This window comes from Moschus berezovskii, chromosome 20 (assembly GCF_049115385.1).
Source record: "Moschus berezovskii isolate FMDL1 chromosome 20, NW_MosBer_1.0, whole genome shotgun sequence".
Classification (NCBI taxonomy): domain Eukaryota; kingdom Metazoa; phylum Chordata; class Mammalia; order Artiodactyla; family Moschidae; genus Moschus; species Moschus berezovskii.
The window spans coordinates 30,164,621-30,179,853 of NC_142479.1; the positions used below are offsets into that span (position 1 = coordinate 30,164,621).

The 15,233-nt window shown below is 36.7% G+C and overlaps 2 protein-coding genes across 3 annotated transcripts in view; one reads left to right on the plus strand and one right to left on the minus strand.

The window, feature by feature from the left end:
- The window catches only part of CRLF3 (cytokine receptor like factor 3), a 48,431-nt gene extending 44,767 nt beyond the window's left edge, over positions 1-3,664 (plus strand). Inside the window, exon 8 of the mRNA XM_088828693.1 lies at positions 251-3,664. Coding sequence (XP_088684819.1) covers positions 251-507 — 257 coding nt within the window. The 3' untranslated portion in view covers positions 508-3,664. The remainder of the gene's footprint in view (positions 1-250) is intronic.
- A 5,272-nt stretch (positions 3,665-8,936) lies between these two features.
- The window catches only part of SUZ12 (SUZ12 polycomb repressive complex 2 subunit), a 38,652-nt gene continuing 32,355 nt past the window's right edge, over positions 8,937-15,233 (minus strand). For both annotated transcript variants that reach the window (XM_088828692.1, XM_088828691.1), the window contains 6 exons: positions 15,103-15,194; positions 14,742-14,885; positions 14,110-14,267; positions 13,541-13,739; positions 13,023-13,102; positions 8,937-11,187 (listed from right to left, as the gene is read on the minus strand). In XM_088828692.1, coding sequence (XP_088684818.1) covers positions 10,842-11,187; positions 13,023-13,102; positions 13,541-13,739; positions 14,110-14,267; positions 14,742-14,885; positions 15,103-15,194 — 1,019 coding nt within the window. In that variant the 3' untranslated portion in view covers positions 8,937-10,841. The remainder of the gene's footprint in view (positions 11,188-13,022; positions 13,103-13,540; positions 13,740-14,109; positions 14,268-14,741; positions 14,886-15,102; positions 15,195-15,233) is intronic.

Below are 15,233 nucleotides of genomic sequence, written 5' to 3' on the forward strand. Positions count from 1 at the left end.
CTCATGGTCTCTATTTTAAGAGTGGAACCCTGGACCAGAAGCCTAAAACATTACTAAAGCTTTAACTTTTCCTTCTGCCTTGGGCATGTGGGGGTTAATGAACATATTTAACTGCATTATCTTTGACCAGTTGGCATTCCAAAATGTTTTCTTTAATTAGGAAATTAGCTGCATTACCAATAATCTAGCATCTTGTTTCCATTCTGAGTTGTTGCTCACATGTGAATGACTCTTTACCTTAACATTTTAGGTGCAGTTTTTGTAAATGGAAAAGAAATGACTAATCAGTTGCCCGCAGTTACTTCTGGGTCCACTGTCACATTTGACATTGAAGCTGTGGCTCTAGGATCCACCAATAATAACGAAGGCGGAAACTTCAAGCTTCGAGTGACTATTAGCTCAAATAACAGAGAAGTGGTGTTTGACTGGTCGCTCGATCAGTCTTGTGGCTCTCTTTACTTTGGATGCTCGTTTTTCTATCCTGGGTGGAAAGTGTTGGTGTTCTAGGCTTTCCGATGTTTGGCTTTGGGTGTGCAGGGGTTTCACATAGCTTTCCTCTCGGCCCAGTTGTCACTGGTTTAAAAAATGGTTAGATTCATCTCTCAGTTAAGCCATTGGAAACAGAAATTATTTACGGAATTTCTTTTGGACTATCTTAGCAATAAGAGGCGTGAATATGGTGGACAAAACCATCGCAGTGCAGTCCATTTTATTTTTTAGCATAGTGTTAATTGGAATATGACATCACAATAAAAATCAAATGGGCTTTTAAAGTATGAGGAGATACAGAAAGCCCTATGAACCCTTCCACTGTACTTCTAAAGTTGGTTTTAAGAACAGAAAAATGCAACATAACATCATTTTTTATTAAGTCTCCATCTTTTAAAGATCCAAGGCCATTTAAGACTTTAGAATGAAAACCCAGGAATAGACCAGGCAGAATATGCCATAATGGACACTGTCACGTGCAATCCCCTGTGTGTTCTCCACAGGAGCATTGAATATGCTCTTCATCTTCAGGGATTTGTAAGCAGTATTGAATTTTATCTCATGTTCAGTAATCTTTAAGTCCCAAAAGTGTGATAAGTTTTAAAAATTACTGAGCAAATGTCTACAACAGGCAAAGTGTTTTCTTTTGTTCTTTCCTTGCAGTTCCATTCCCAATTAGGTTTGAGGGGTTTTACAGGGTAAAACTACTTATAGAAGTAGTATGCACAGCAGTGTTATTAATAGCTATGTCCCATGTATGAAATATGCACCGGTGCATATCCAGCCTCAGTGACTTGCGTGTCGCTCTTGGTAGGGTCTGAGTTGCAGTCCAGTTCATGAATGGTCTTTTAGGGGACCAAACAAGTGTAGGCTAAATACTTGACCTAGTTTTTGGGAAAAAAATTTGTTTAAAATATTTATTTGAAGGACTTGGATGTAAACATGATTATCTTAACTTGCTATTTACCAGACTAAGATCTTTTCTCTTTAATGTGAATTTTTTTTTTTCCATTTTTAAGAGTAGAAAAGTGGAAAAGCAAGTTTGATATTTTTGTAAGATAATTTATTGGGGGATTCCAGTTCCCTATTAGACAATCATGACCTTTTCCTGTTGCCTTTTTATATATAAGTAAGCTGTTTTTCACTTGTTTAGTGATTCAGAAGATGTTCTAGAATGTAGATGCCTCATCCAACTATCTGAAACAAAAATAAAAAAGTAAAAGGTATGTGTGTGTATTTTTTTTCTTTCATGAGATTAATTCAGATTTAATCTTTTAAGTAGAGGGAGAAAAATCATCTTCACTTTTAAGTGTGTGTGTATATATATATAATGGTAATAAATAAGTTATGTATACATGTATAACATATATATTGGTAAGACTGTACTCCTTCCAGAGGGTCTAGGGGAGAATCCTTGGAGCTTCCGGTGGCCACAGGCATTCCTTGACTTCTTACTGCGTTACTCCAGTCTCTCTCTCTGTCTTCCAAGGCCTTCTCCCTTGGGCTTTTTTTTTTTTTTCCAACTGCCCTGTGAGGCTTGCAGGATCTTAGTTCCCCGACCAGGGATTGAACTCAGGCCCATGGCAGTGAAAGCACCAAGTCCTAACTACTGGACCTCGAGGGAATTCCCTCTTTTTGTCTCTTATAAGGACATTTGTCTTGGATTTAGTACCCACTCAAATAATCCAGGATGATCTCATCTCCAAGTCTTTAATTTACTTATACCTGCAAAGACGCTTTTTCCAAATAAAATTGCTGTCATAGGTTCTGATGTGGACATGTCTTTTTGTGGGCCACCACCATTCAACACGGATGATGGTGTTTGGCTGGAGTGGAGTGGTTGTTGGCCATCAGTTGGTCTTGCTAGGCTGCCCCTTTCCTGATCCCTTGGCTGCAGAGAGCAGGATTTTGTTGGGGCTTTTTTGTCTGTGTCGGCATTTCCATGTTGCCAGCATCTTTTGCCCCCAATTCTGGGATACACAAGACAAAAACCTTAAGAATGCACAGTATGGAGTTCCTTGAGTTTTGAGGTACCTTGGTCATCTGTCAGTCTTCTTACATTTGTTTTATTATATTTTTTCCCCATAGTTTTTAGTTTTTCTCAGCAGGAGGAGTAGGAAGATTATGCTACTCCATCTTCTCAGAAGCATAAATTCTGAAGCTGTATAATAGATTTTAATATCAAAACAAAAATAAAAGAGTAAGTAGGGATGAAGGGTAAATACATCTCTTTGGAGGGCTTTCTCTGTCGAGGGGAACAGAGTAAGCATCTAGATCTTTGGTTAAACATGAAAGATTTAGTTCAGGAAGTGACATTTATTCAGTTATTGACAACAAACTGTTGTGACAACTGTTGACAGTAGCGCACTCACTGAGGTATCTCCTAAACAGGTTCAGAACTTTCCACACGTGTGTGAATCAGCCAGTGCCAAAACGGACAGTTTGTTCAGCTCCAGTCAGTGTGTCTCTTGGATTATTCCTTAACCCTAGTGGAGCACTTCCTCCATTTGCTGAGAAAGGGTGCCCAAGAGGTAAATTTTCTGAGATAGAAAGCTGAAAATCTCTTTATTCAATCCTACCTTTGACTGGGACTCATCAAGCATTCTAGGTTGGCAATCATTCCCTCTCAGAATTTGAATGCACTGCTCTGTGGTCTCCCAGGAAAACTAATGCCCTTCTCTGACACCTGCTCATTGGTATGTTGGGTGTTTTTCCTCTTTGGAAGACTGTAGTTAGTATCTTCTCTTTATTCCAGCGGTTCCCTACCTTTTTGGCATCAGGGACTGGTTTCACGGAAGACAGTTTTTCACGGACTGTCGGGGGCAGTGGTTTGGGGATGATTCAAGCACGTTATATTTTTTGTGCACTTTATTATTCCACAAGCTGCACCTGAGATCATCATGTATTAGATCCCAGAGGCTGGGGCTGCTTTGTTCTGTCTTCCTAGTTTTTGGTAGAACACTCAGCTACATAGCTCATTTGACAGCTGACCCTGTAGGTATGTGAGTTTCTAATACCTGCTTTAAACTCACTAGATTATAAATTCCTTGAGTTTTTGTATCTTCTATAGCAAGTTATTCTCAACCCTGGCCTCACAGTAGAATTTCCTGGAGAGCTTTTAAAAATAGCGGAAATTCTGATTCAAGTGGTATTAGTGGCGCTCACTTTTTTTTTTTAAGAAATGAAATTATTATTATGAAGGCAGATTTGGGAGTAACCACTCCAAAGTAACTAAAAGTCCAGTATCCATGGTGATTTTTTTTGGTAAATCTAAATTTGTTCTCTTTGGAAGATTATCCTTTATTCTGAAATTTAAGTTTCTTGCTATTTTTATTCTGTGTCCTTCTGTAAAATTAAAGTGACAGTAGATGTCAGGTTTGCTGGCTTTGTTTGTAAATCCTATCTGACAAAATGTCAAAAAATATTTTGAATATATATTACAGGTCTGTGAAATACAAAAGTCTGGGATGTACTTCCTACCCAACATTTCCTGATATGTGGACATCTGATAAGTACTTATGAACTAAGAACAGTACTTTTCTTCTTAAAAGACAAAAACCATATTCAGCAAAATAAAACTAATCTCTCACAAAAGCCTTTCTTTCATGGAATTTAATGTTGATTAAATGAAAAGTGACCTTTCTGTGTCACTTCTGCTCATTAGTCTTACCTAGGCAGTGTTAGAAAGCTTGCAGTTTTGTAGAGAATTAAGACTTTGTTAATGTAATCTCAGGAGACTTCTGCAGGGTCTTAAAATATGTAGCTTGTGGAAGAAGGAGCAAGCTTGTGATTTTCCCTCAGAAGTGGGAGCTGAGGATTGAAGTTGACAAGACCGTAAGGTTGTAGGGAATGAAATAGTAATGTTAACCAAGAGCAGGCTATTGTCTAGATCCCTTGTCGAAGGAGGCACTTTTTTCTTTTTTGGTCTGTTGACATAGTTATTATTTTTTAAATGTATTTTTAATTGGAGGCTAATTGCTTTCCAAGTTTGTGTTCGTTTCTGCCATATTGCAACATGAATCAGCCATGGGTATACATATGTCCCCTCCCTCTTGAATCCCTCCCTCTCACCTCCCATCCTACTGAAGGAGGGATTTTGATCCCATTTTACAGTTGAAGAAACAAACTCAGTGTTGTCAAGTAACTGAGTTTTGGAGCTGCAAAGGCCCTGGAGTTGGCATTCAAATCCAGGCCTGTGGACTCTCAGTTCTTCTGTCATGCTCCTCTATGTTCATACTGCCCTATGTCCCTGGGGCACCAATTTGAGATAAGACATTTAGCTTACTAACCTGGCGTACTAAAACATGAACGAATGTTGCCCTCTCTGGAATCCAAGATTCACGAGGTCAACAATGTCTGGCTTCTTCATCTTTGTATCATCACACTTAACTAAAGGCAAAGGCCATTATAGGTGCCCAAGAAGTATTTAAGGAATAAATAAGGCTCTGTGAGCCTAATTAACGGCATGGCAACCGTGGTCCTTTCCCTTCAGGGCCTCACACAAGAGCCAGCTCCGCGTTTTCCCCAAATAAGAGAAATAGGGATCATTTGGACAGAATCCACTCAGAAGAAAATCTTAGTTGAATTAGTTAAGAAAGGAGCTAAGATTTGCTGGACCCATTACATTCTAGGCCCTTGTTCTAGGTGATTCATACGTTTGTCTCAAAATAGAAAAAGCTTTCATTCTGTGACCTGTGTAACTTCACTGCTTCTCTGGAGTAATGAGCAATAAGTCTAGCGAAGAGGTGCATGCTTGTTTAGGGATAGGAAAAAGAAGTGACTTTAGTTTTGATCCATGAGAACTGGGAGAATCCTTGAAACCTGAGTCTTACTCAACTCATTCCCAGTCCTTGGGACAAGTCCCGGCACACAGGACGGCTGGAGTGGGAGTGTGCTACCAAAGCAGGTAGAAGCTATTTGGGTTCTGAAAAAGCATGGAGGAGCCTGGATAGAAATACAGTTCCAGGAGTCGGTGTATACCTGTAGGTGGCCACTGGTTAAGTTTTGCCGTGTGGGTGGATAGGATGGTAGTCAGAAACGGGAAAAGACAACCGATTAAATACAGTACTTTGGGAGATATAAACCCTGTTCTCTAAAACCAGCTTTATAATGTGATTCATCCATGTAACATTTAAGTAACAATCTTATGTTTGTCTAAGAATATACTTGAGTGAATTTTTACCTCTGTATAAAAATCAATCTTACACTTGTACAAATAGTACATAGAAACAGAAGGTGCTCCAGAAATTGGAATGTAGACTGTGTATGGAGAACACCAGGGTGCATGGTGTGTACCGTGCTGTCCTCTGGTACCCTACCTGGTTGGAGGGGAGACTGCATACGTCAGAGATTAAGATTGAAAAGATAGTGAATTCCAATCAGGCAGGAAAAGTATGATTTTTATGCTGTCAGCAACTCAGTTCAATCACTCAGTTGTGTCCGATTCTTTGTGACCCCATGGACTGCAGCACACTAGGCTTCCCTGTTCATCACGAACTTCCGGAGTTTACTCAAACCCATGTCCATCAAGTCGGTGACGCCATCCAACCATCTCATCCTCTGTCGTCCCCTTCTCCTCCCGCCTTCAATCCTTCCCAGAATCAGGGTCTTTTCCAGTCTGTCAGGTCTTTGTATCAGGTGGCCAAAGTATTGGAGTCTCAGCTTCAGCATCAGTCCTTCCAGTGAATATTCAGGACTGATTTCCTTTAGGATTGACTGGTTGGATCTCCTTGCAGTCCAAGGGACTCTTAAGTCTTCTCCAACATCACAGTTTAAAAGCATCAATTCTTCGGCTCACAGCTTTCTTTACAGTTCAGCTCTCACATCTGTACATGACCACTGGAAAAACCATAGCCTTGACTAGACGAACCTTCTGTTGGTAAAGTAATGTCTCTGCTTTTTAACATGCTGTCTAGTAGGTCATAACTTTCCTTCCAAGGAGCAAGTGTCTTTTAATTTTATGGCTTCGGTCACCATCTGCAGTGATTTTGGAGCCCCCAAAATAAAGTCTCTCACTGTTTGCATTGTTTCCCCATTTGCCGTGAAGTGACAGTACCGGATGCCATGATGTTAGTTTTCTGAATGTTGAGTTTTAAGCAAACTTTTTCGCTCTCCTCTTTCTCTTTCATCAAGCTTTTTAATAATTCTTTGCTTTCTGCCATAAGGGTGGTATCATCTGCGTATCTGAGGTTATTGATATTTCTCCTTGCAATCTTGATTCCAGCCTGTGCTTCATCCAGCCTGGCATTTTGCATGATGTACTCTGCATATAAGTTAAACAAACAGGGTGACAATATACAGCCTTGACATACTCCTTTCCCCATTTGGAACCAGTCTGTTGTTCCAGTTCTAACTGTTGCTTCTTGACATGCATACAGATTTCTCAGGAGGCAGGTCAGGTGGTCTGGTATTCCTAAGAATTTGCCAGTTTGTTGTGATCTACACAGTCAACAACTGGGAACCATCAATGATCCATTTTAATATGGTACTGGTATTGTTAATAAAACATGTATCTCTGCTTTCCTTAGAGTGACATACTATTTAGATGAAAAAAAAATATAAATACAGCGTTCAGACTATTTTTTACATCACCTGTTTTAATACCAATTGACTGTGTTCCAAATCTTTAACAACTTATCCATTATACCTGGTTCCTAGTGAGAAACCATCCCTCTTCTGTTTTTTCAGGTTTTTAAAATATAAGAACTACAGAAAATAGGCAGTGCATTTAGATTTAAAAACTGCACACTAACAGCCTCCCTCCTACCTGTCCTTTCGCCCAGCCATCTTCTCTGACAGCAGTTTGCTTTTGTGTATCCATTTCGTCATATTCTTCAATCAAGCAAATATGGGCACATTTTTTTCAAATTTTGTTACAAGTATTCTAGAAACTTTTCTGTACCTTTCTAATCTGCTCAACAGTGGTCAGTTTGTCAATTTACATGTGCCCATTTATCTGTTGGATTAAATTCCTGAAGGTGAAATTGTTGGGGCAAAGGTTAAACGCATTATGATTTTAATGCTAAGTACCAAATTACTCTCTGTAGAGGTTGTACTAGCTTATTTCCCCACCGGAATGTCATGAGTACCCACTTCATTTTTTACCCAACAGTATTATCAGCAGTCTTTCATCTTTAGCAAGCTGAATCCGCCTGTGTTCTTCGTCTCATTCTTTCCTTTTCTGGCACTGTGTATCTTTGGTCTTCTCTGTGTCTTACGTAGTCTGCAGGCTCAACCTCCCTATCCACTCTCCCGTCTCTCTGCTCGTTTCCCTCTTTTCAACGGCCCCTTTTCCCACATATTCATGATAAACTTCTCCGACTCATTTCCCATTTATTAACACTAAACTCCTCAAACTTGTTTTCTGTTACTTAACCCTTGAAGTTGCTGTCTTAAACTCATTTTCTGTTACAGGACGGCTTCCTTTATGAAACCCTTTTTCCCTTGGCTTTGTCACTGCTGCTTAGTTCATTTCTTCACACTGAAACACCATGATTACTCTTTGGGCACTCAATTCACAATGGGCAGAGTTCTGTTATTTACCTGGGTATCTCACTTGGAGAACTCCCACAGCATCCCTGTGCTTCTCCCTGTGGAGAGCTTCTCCACTCCCAGATTCTTGGAGCCACGGCTCACCTATGACAGACTGGTTTGTGTCATGTCTGTGCAGTAAATCAAATACTTCTTACTGCCTGAAATCCAAATGCTTACTTAGCATGGCATATAAGGCCTTCAGTTTATGTAACAAATATCTGAACACCAGTGAAGACCATGAGTCACTACTAAAGGCCAGTGAGACTGACTTAGCAGTCTAATGAAGCAGGTGCTTAAACAGAGTGAGCTTTGGAACCAGAGGGGTGCTCAGCTCAAATACACATGTGTACAGGCCAGCTATTTCTTGTAAATAAAGCAAGCACAGTGGAACTGTCAACACTTCAGTAACGTTTTCCTCAGTTTCAACTACTGACCTCACAGAATATACTATTTTATTATATAATTGTTTTATTATTTGTGTCTTGCAATATGGCTTTTTGAAAGTCAACATAAGTTCTTTTTCATTCAAAAGAAAATGAAAAAAACCAAAAGCGAATCGGCATTAGGGCAATTAATATTGACATTGTCCTAGACTGTAAATTTTAAAATATTTTTTATGTGACAGTGTAACATACTAGTTGCAACTGCTAGTACTAGAACTGAAAACAGGATTTCACATTAATTTTTCTCAACTTATTTGCTCTGACTGATGGATATATTTTTTTGGATATTTCCTATCCTAGGCAAGCCAAAATTTTTGTGTTGTGTATTAACAATGCATAATAAAAAACAAAACAGAATGCAGCTTTTATATTATTGAACTTTATGTACAAAATCATTTGATTTCAAATAAACATTTAATGTAAAAACAAACGTTCTTTTAAACTGAATTTTTTTTTACATCTACTGTACCATTCAAATGCTTTATCATCTTACATGATTTCTTCAAAATCTCTTATCAAGGGTACATATAGAAAAGCTTTTTTTTATAAATAGAAACAAAGGGATTTTTTCAGCTTTTATTATAAGATGACATAAAAAGTTTACTCAACAGAAGTAATTTCATTACTATTTGGGGGAGGGAATCACCAACTTTTTGTGCAAACAATGCTAGCCTTCTTTTAAGCATTAAGAGCATAACTGCTTAAGAAATGACATAAGCAAATATTCTACACCTACATCTCCCCTAAAATAATCTATTTTTTTTTTTTACATATGTGCACAGCTTTAGCAAATTAAAGCCCAAGAGAAATGCTTGAAATCCACTATGCAGAGGCATAATCAGAGTTTACTGTAACTCATCATTTGGAGAGCTTACCAATCAAGGAGTCTGTAATGAAAGCTGCAGTTTCCCTCTTTCCTATTTTTTTTAACACACAAAAAAAAATCAATGACTAGGAACTTAATACTGGATGACAAATCACATCCACACTATCAGTTAAATAGCCTCACAGTTAAACACATCTTAAAGACCAATCAAATCAGTATTTACATTTTATAAATTTCTGAAGACACCATTAGAAAGCTTATATATCCCTTCATTAAACAAAATAGGGAACTGCATCTGATGGTGGTGGAATGAAATTAAAAAAATTAAAAATACCTGTATTTACAGCAGCATTGATCCTTTATAAATAAAGAATATGAAAATGCAATTATCTTTAAGGATAATAAAAAATTGAGGTGATGTTACTCAACCACAGTGCTTGGAGTTGGACTAAAAATCTATTGGTGCTTGTTAATGTGCCAGTAGTGAAACCACTTTCTGTTGGAGAAAATCCAACTGTAAATATGTGCATGAGACACATATAACACAGGGCAAAATTGCTCAAAACGATTCAAGTCAGCTTATCTGTATTGGATATTCTAATCATGAAATACATTATGAAGACATCCTTGCAAAGAAAGAAAAAAAGTTACATTTTCTGGTTCATTTTTATAGAACATTTCCTCCCTTAAAAGTGGCATCTTAAAAATCTTAAACTCGTTCTTCCCTTGGTTTACAATCCTAATGAATAGATGTGGACAGCTGAATCTTCCATGTGATTACCTAACTGGGGGGAAAAAAAAAACAGCAAAATGTTCAAGTTTAAAAAAATATACTGGGTGAGCAATGCACTAAAATTATCCACATAAAAACAAATGGATGGTCAGTAACCTTAGAAGCCAACATTGACATTTTACTGACAACAATGTGAAAAATTAACACGTTCTCAAACAGGTGTAAGATGAAGAAGTGCTATTTTTAAATTGTAAAATGAACTCACATAATGTAAAATACCTTATGCTGTAATTTTTCATTCCAAATTGATAAATGATTTCAAAGTCAAGGATTAAGGTCTGATTTCAAACAGTACTGCAACATAATTTCACAAAAATCTTCAGTGTCTAAAAAAGGGAATCCCATTCTAATTTTCCCTCCCCAAGAAAATGTCTCACAATTACAAAGTAGAAAAACAGCCAGTCACAAACGAAAAAAAACAAAACCGAACACATTATAAATATGAAATAATTTCTAGATTATCAATTCAGTATATTTCATAAGACAACTGTTGAAGTTAAAAATACTTTAAGGTATTGCTTTTCATGCTCGAACTTGAGAATATTTTAATGACATCAATAAAACTGATAAGCGGGTAATGCTGCATACTGAAGTGAAGTTGAACCCTGATTAAAAATATCCTTGTTGAAATCATTTACTTCATCTGACAGTGCCTGTTTGGAACCTATGATTAAAAACAAAAACAGAACTCTTTCTAGAGGCTGAATTCCCTAGAATGAAATTTCAGTGTTTGTCCATAATGTGGGGTTAAGCCTTTTCAGAGTTTTTGTTTTTTGCTCTGTTTTGAAACCCCTGAGACACCATCTGTTTCCAAAGCTTTCTCTTTTGAGTTAATTTCACTAAATCCATTTGCTGTCCCATTTTGTTCTTCAGTGACTTCTTCATTTGCAGGGGAAGCAGATTCTCCTTTTTCTAATTTTTGTTGCATTTCACGGAGCTTGGTAACAGCTTTATCTATTGACATTATGCTAATAAGATTAAAGTCATGCATGCTGACTAGATGAAGCATGAAGTTTCGACATAAATTCTTCTTAATTATTTTCTGTCCATAGTTTTCTACAAACAGCATACAGGCATGATTCATTTGATTGTCAGCAATAAACCTATTTAATAAAAACACAAACACATCAACAACAATACAAAGTATTTCTGTCAAAGGCCACAGTGATAACTATTACAGCATAAGACTATATCTAGGTAAGTGATGATTTAACTAGTGAAACTATAGTGAATCTGAGATTAGATCACCTGAATAAACTTACCATGTTAGAAATTTAAAGAGGTTTAATTTAACCAGAGCTTAAACAGATGTCATTTGTTTTTCCTAATGAAATTAGGAAGTTAGCAGTTAAAAGTGTAAAATATTTTCTCTTCCACTCCACTTTCATTAACTGTGTAACACTATTCTCTCAGTTTCCTATTTCAGAAGCAGTGTTTCTACACACTTTCAGTTCATGGTGAACTTTTGAAAAAATGAAGATGACACAACAATTGTGGTATAATGTGACTGTTTTGGTGGAAGGCAAGGAATAAAATTTGAGAGAACCAAATTAAACCAAATAGGAGATGGATGTTCAATTACCCACTGAGACTCAAAACAGATCTGTAAAATGTAAACCCTGATTGCAGATCTGAAAAAATACAAATAGTTTACCAACTACCTACCACGCTGTAATGCCAGTTTATAGTGAACCTAGTAGTTCTTAGGCTGACAGATTTGGATCAGGAATTAAAATATAACTCAATTAAGTAATTTGACTAAAATTCTATCTTGAAACTGGAATATCAGGACAAAAGGAGAAAGAGATTTCAGCCAAGCCTCCACATACATATTTACTCATAACTGAGTTTTTGACTACATCAGGGAAGGGGGAAACATTTTCTGTAAAAGGCTAAACAGTTAAGTATTTTAGGCTTTGCAAGCCATATGTGGGCTTTCCAGATGGCACTAGTGGTAAATAAAGACCTCCTGCCAATGCAGGAGACATAAGAGACGCGAGTTTGATCCTTAGGTTGGAAAGATCTCCTGGAGGAGGGCATGGCAACCCACACCAGTATTCTTGCCTGGAGAATCCCATGGACAGAGGAGCCTGGTGGGCTACAGTCCGTAGAATCACAGAGAGTCAGACACGACTGAAACGAATTAGCAAGCCATATGTAATCTCTACTGTCTTCCTCTTTAATTTTTTACAACCCACTAAAAATGTGAAGACTATTCTTAGCTCAAGGCAGTTTACCAAAAAAAAGAGAGGCTATAAGCGATGCACCCAGTCATCTGAACTAGAACTTAAAACACTTAAGTCCTCCATTCCCCAAGAATAAAGAAAAAAAAGCACTCCTTCCCATTTATTTCACTTAACCTTTAAAGGAAAAAAAACCTTAGGTGCATGTGCTATAAAAGAAAGCCTTATTTGAGGGTCTAATACTAACGAAGGTAGAGAAGAATCTATGTACCGACAGGTAAATAGTTCACATAGGGAAGCAGATGTACAGGAAGAATAATGCTTCAGCCCCAAAGGCACGAGAAATTAGGATTGTTCTACCCTCAGCTTTATGAAATGGTAGTAAGAAATAAGAAAAGCTGTTTATATTTTACTCTGAATAATAAACCAGTTAAAAATTTTGTTAATAATTGTGTTAGTGGTTTTCAGGACTTCCAAGTGTGTAGCATACGGTATATTATTTATGTATTCCCTAGCAATAAAAGGAATAAAAGCTGGGTTATTAAAAAAATATTAACTAAAAACCTGCTGTTAGATGGAGCTAGCACCTTACTTAAACATTCTTTGAAGATAACCATCTTTCTAATACTTGAATTAGGATATTTAGGACAAATTGTACCTAAATTTTAAGTAAGATCCTAACACAGATTTACAGAATGTGAAGCAACAAAAAGAACATAAAGGAAATGGAGTATTTAAATCTAGAAACACCCTACCCATGCTTCATGACATGGAGATTCCATAGTTTCATCACTTCTTTCTCTCCTTCATTAACATCAGAAAACTCCTCAATTTGCTTTTAGAAAAAAGAGGGAAAAAAAATCTGTTAGATGCAGAATAAATATAATTGATATTTCTAAGAAAAAATTGTGAGAATGTTAAAAACAGAATTTTTTGTAACTAAAAATACAACTTATTTATATAGCAAAGCAGCAATGTTTCCAACATCCATTTAAGTGGTAATTTAAAAAGGGAAATCCTTGGTTATGAAATAGTTGCCTTTAAATAAAATGAAAAAACACAAAATCACACGAAGAAAACCCATAACTATTAAAATGACACAATTAGAAAAACTGTAGATTCCTGAATTCCTTAATTTAGAAAAATGCTCAACATTAAATCTAAAATTCAATTCATATTAAAGTTATTAGTTTTCAAACAAAATCATTTCATCATAAAATTGTAATAATGATGATGATGATGATGGTAATAGCAACAAAACAGTAATAATTACAGTAATGGTTTTTTCTCTGAGCCATTCAGGGTCTTTTTCATCTTCACTATCTACTTCCATTTCTTGTGGACGGAGAGGTAAACAAGTATCACTATGGAAATATAGGCGGTTGTGTCCACTACTGTATGTTCGCTGCTGTTCTACTTCTCCATCTTCGGATTCAAGAAATTCAGACATACTTGCTTTTGTTCTTTTTGGCCTAATGAAAAGAAATGTTGATGTAATATTAAGTAACACAGAGAGGGCTCACACAGAGTACATTCCTTTCTTACAGAGGTTTCTACCTAGGCATGCACACAGAAACTTCTACAGGGAGACCCTTTAATCCCCCTATAACCACTAGAGCAGTAGCCACATTAACATAGGAAAAAGCTGTGAGGAGGAAGTGAGAAAACCGCTGTAGAAACAGGAGCCAGGGAGAGTTATAAAGCAGTATATCTCCCCAGAGACTTAGTTAATACTGAAATAAGAACTGCCACCTAAATAGTAGTTTTGACTGGCTCCCCTTTATTCCTCAAACATCAATAAAGTCAGAGAATAAACTTTTGCCACATGACCTTTTTACCTACCTGCACACAAGAATGTGTGTGATAGGTGTTCTCTTTACTGGTCCATTGCGACTAAAAGCAAATCCAGGTTGGCGATGAATATCCTGAGGATTTCCTGCATAGGAGCCATCATAACACTCGTTGATAGAAACATCTATCCTAGCACCTTTTGGATGATACTGTAACAAAAATGGCAAGGTGATTAGAAAAATAAAGTATTAATTATCCTATCTTATACCTATTCCTCCAACTTAATTAATTAAAATGTACCTGTGGGTTCTTAAATGTTTTGAAAACTAAAATAAGCCAGGCATACCACATGATGAACAGGAAGCCAGAAGATCTGGAGTCAAAAGGATACATGTTAAAATCCTGGCTGTGCCATTTATTGGCTTGGTAACTGTACAAATTATTTCTTGTCTGAGCAAGGATAAGAAAATTACCACTTAATTCAAAAGAGCTGGGGTGAGGATTATGTGAGTCATTAGAGGTGCACTGTGCAAATATACACAAACACTGAATCATTCACCGTAGTTCATCCATAAACAATCCATTCAATCTAGAAACTTTGGCATTCTACACAAAGTACAGTTTCTGAGAGCCAAATTGTATCATAATGTATAATAGTAAGAAAAAATGAAAAGCTAACTTACAACATAATTGAAGATAAATCTGCTATGGCAGAGTTTAAGATGTTTAAGTAAGCTATAAAGTTTGCGGCAGTTCAGGGTGCACCAAGGGCAATGTAGGTCATCTCTTGCTTCAGTTTGTTGTCTTGTATTGTTGTTATAAAGGAACTTGAACAAAAAGCAAAAAGAACAGTAAATCTCCAACTTACATATCTCAAGATATTTTGTTTCAATATCAACTTTAAACATAGTTAAAACAATATAAAAGGAAAATCAAATCAGAGGCATTCTTTTTATTTAAATATGCCAAAATATTTCAGATAGAACTGTGCAAAACAAAGGTATCTTATGATTACTTAAAAAAAGAAGGGTCAGCTATGTTTACCTGATAAAATATTCTTAATTTTTGTCGGTTTTCATTTGAAGTATCTTTTTCTTTTCTTGTTTGCAGATCTGTAGTCAATGATTCTTTAACAGCTGAAAACATATACTTTTAATGAAAATACTTGCTTCTAA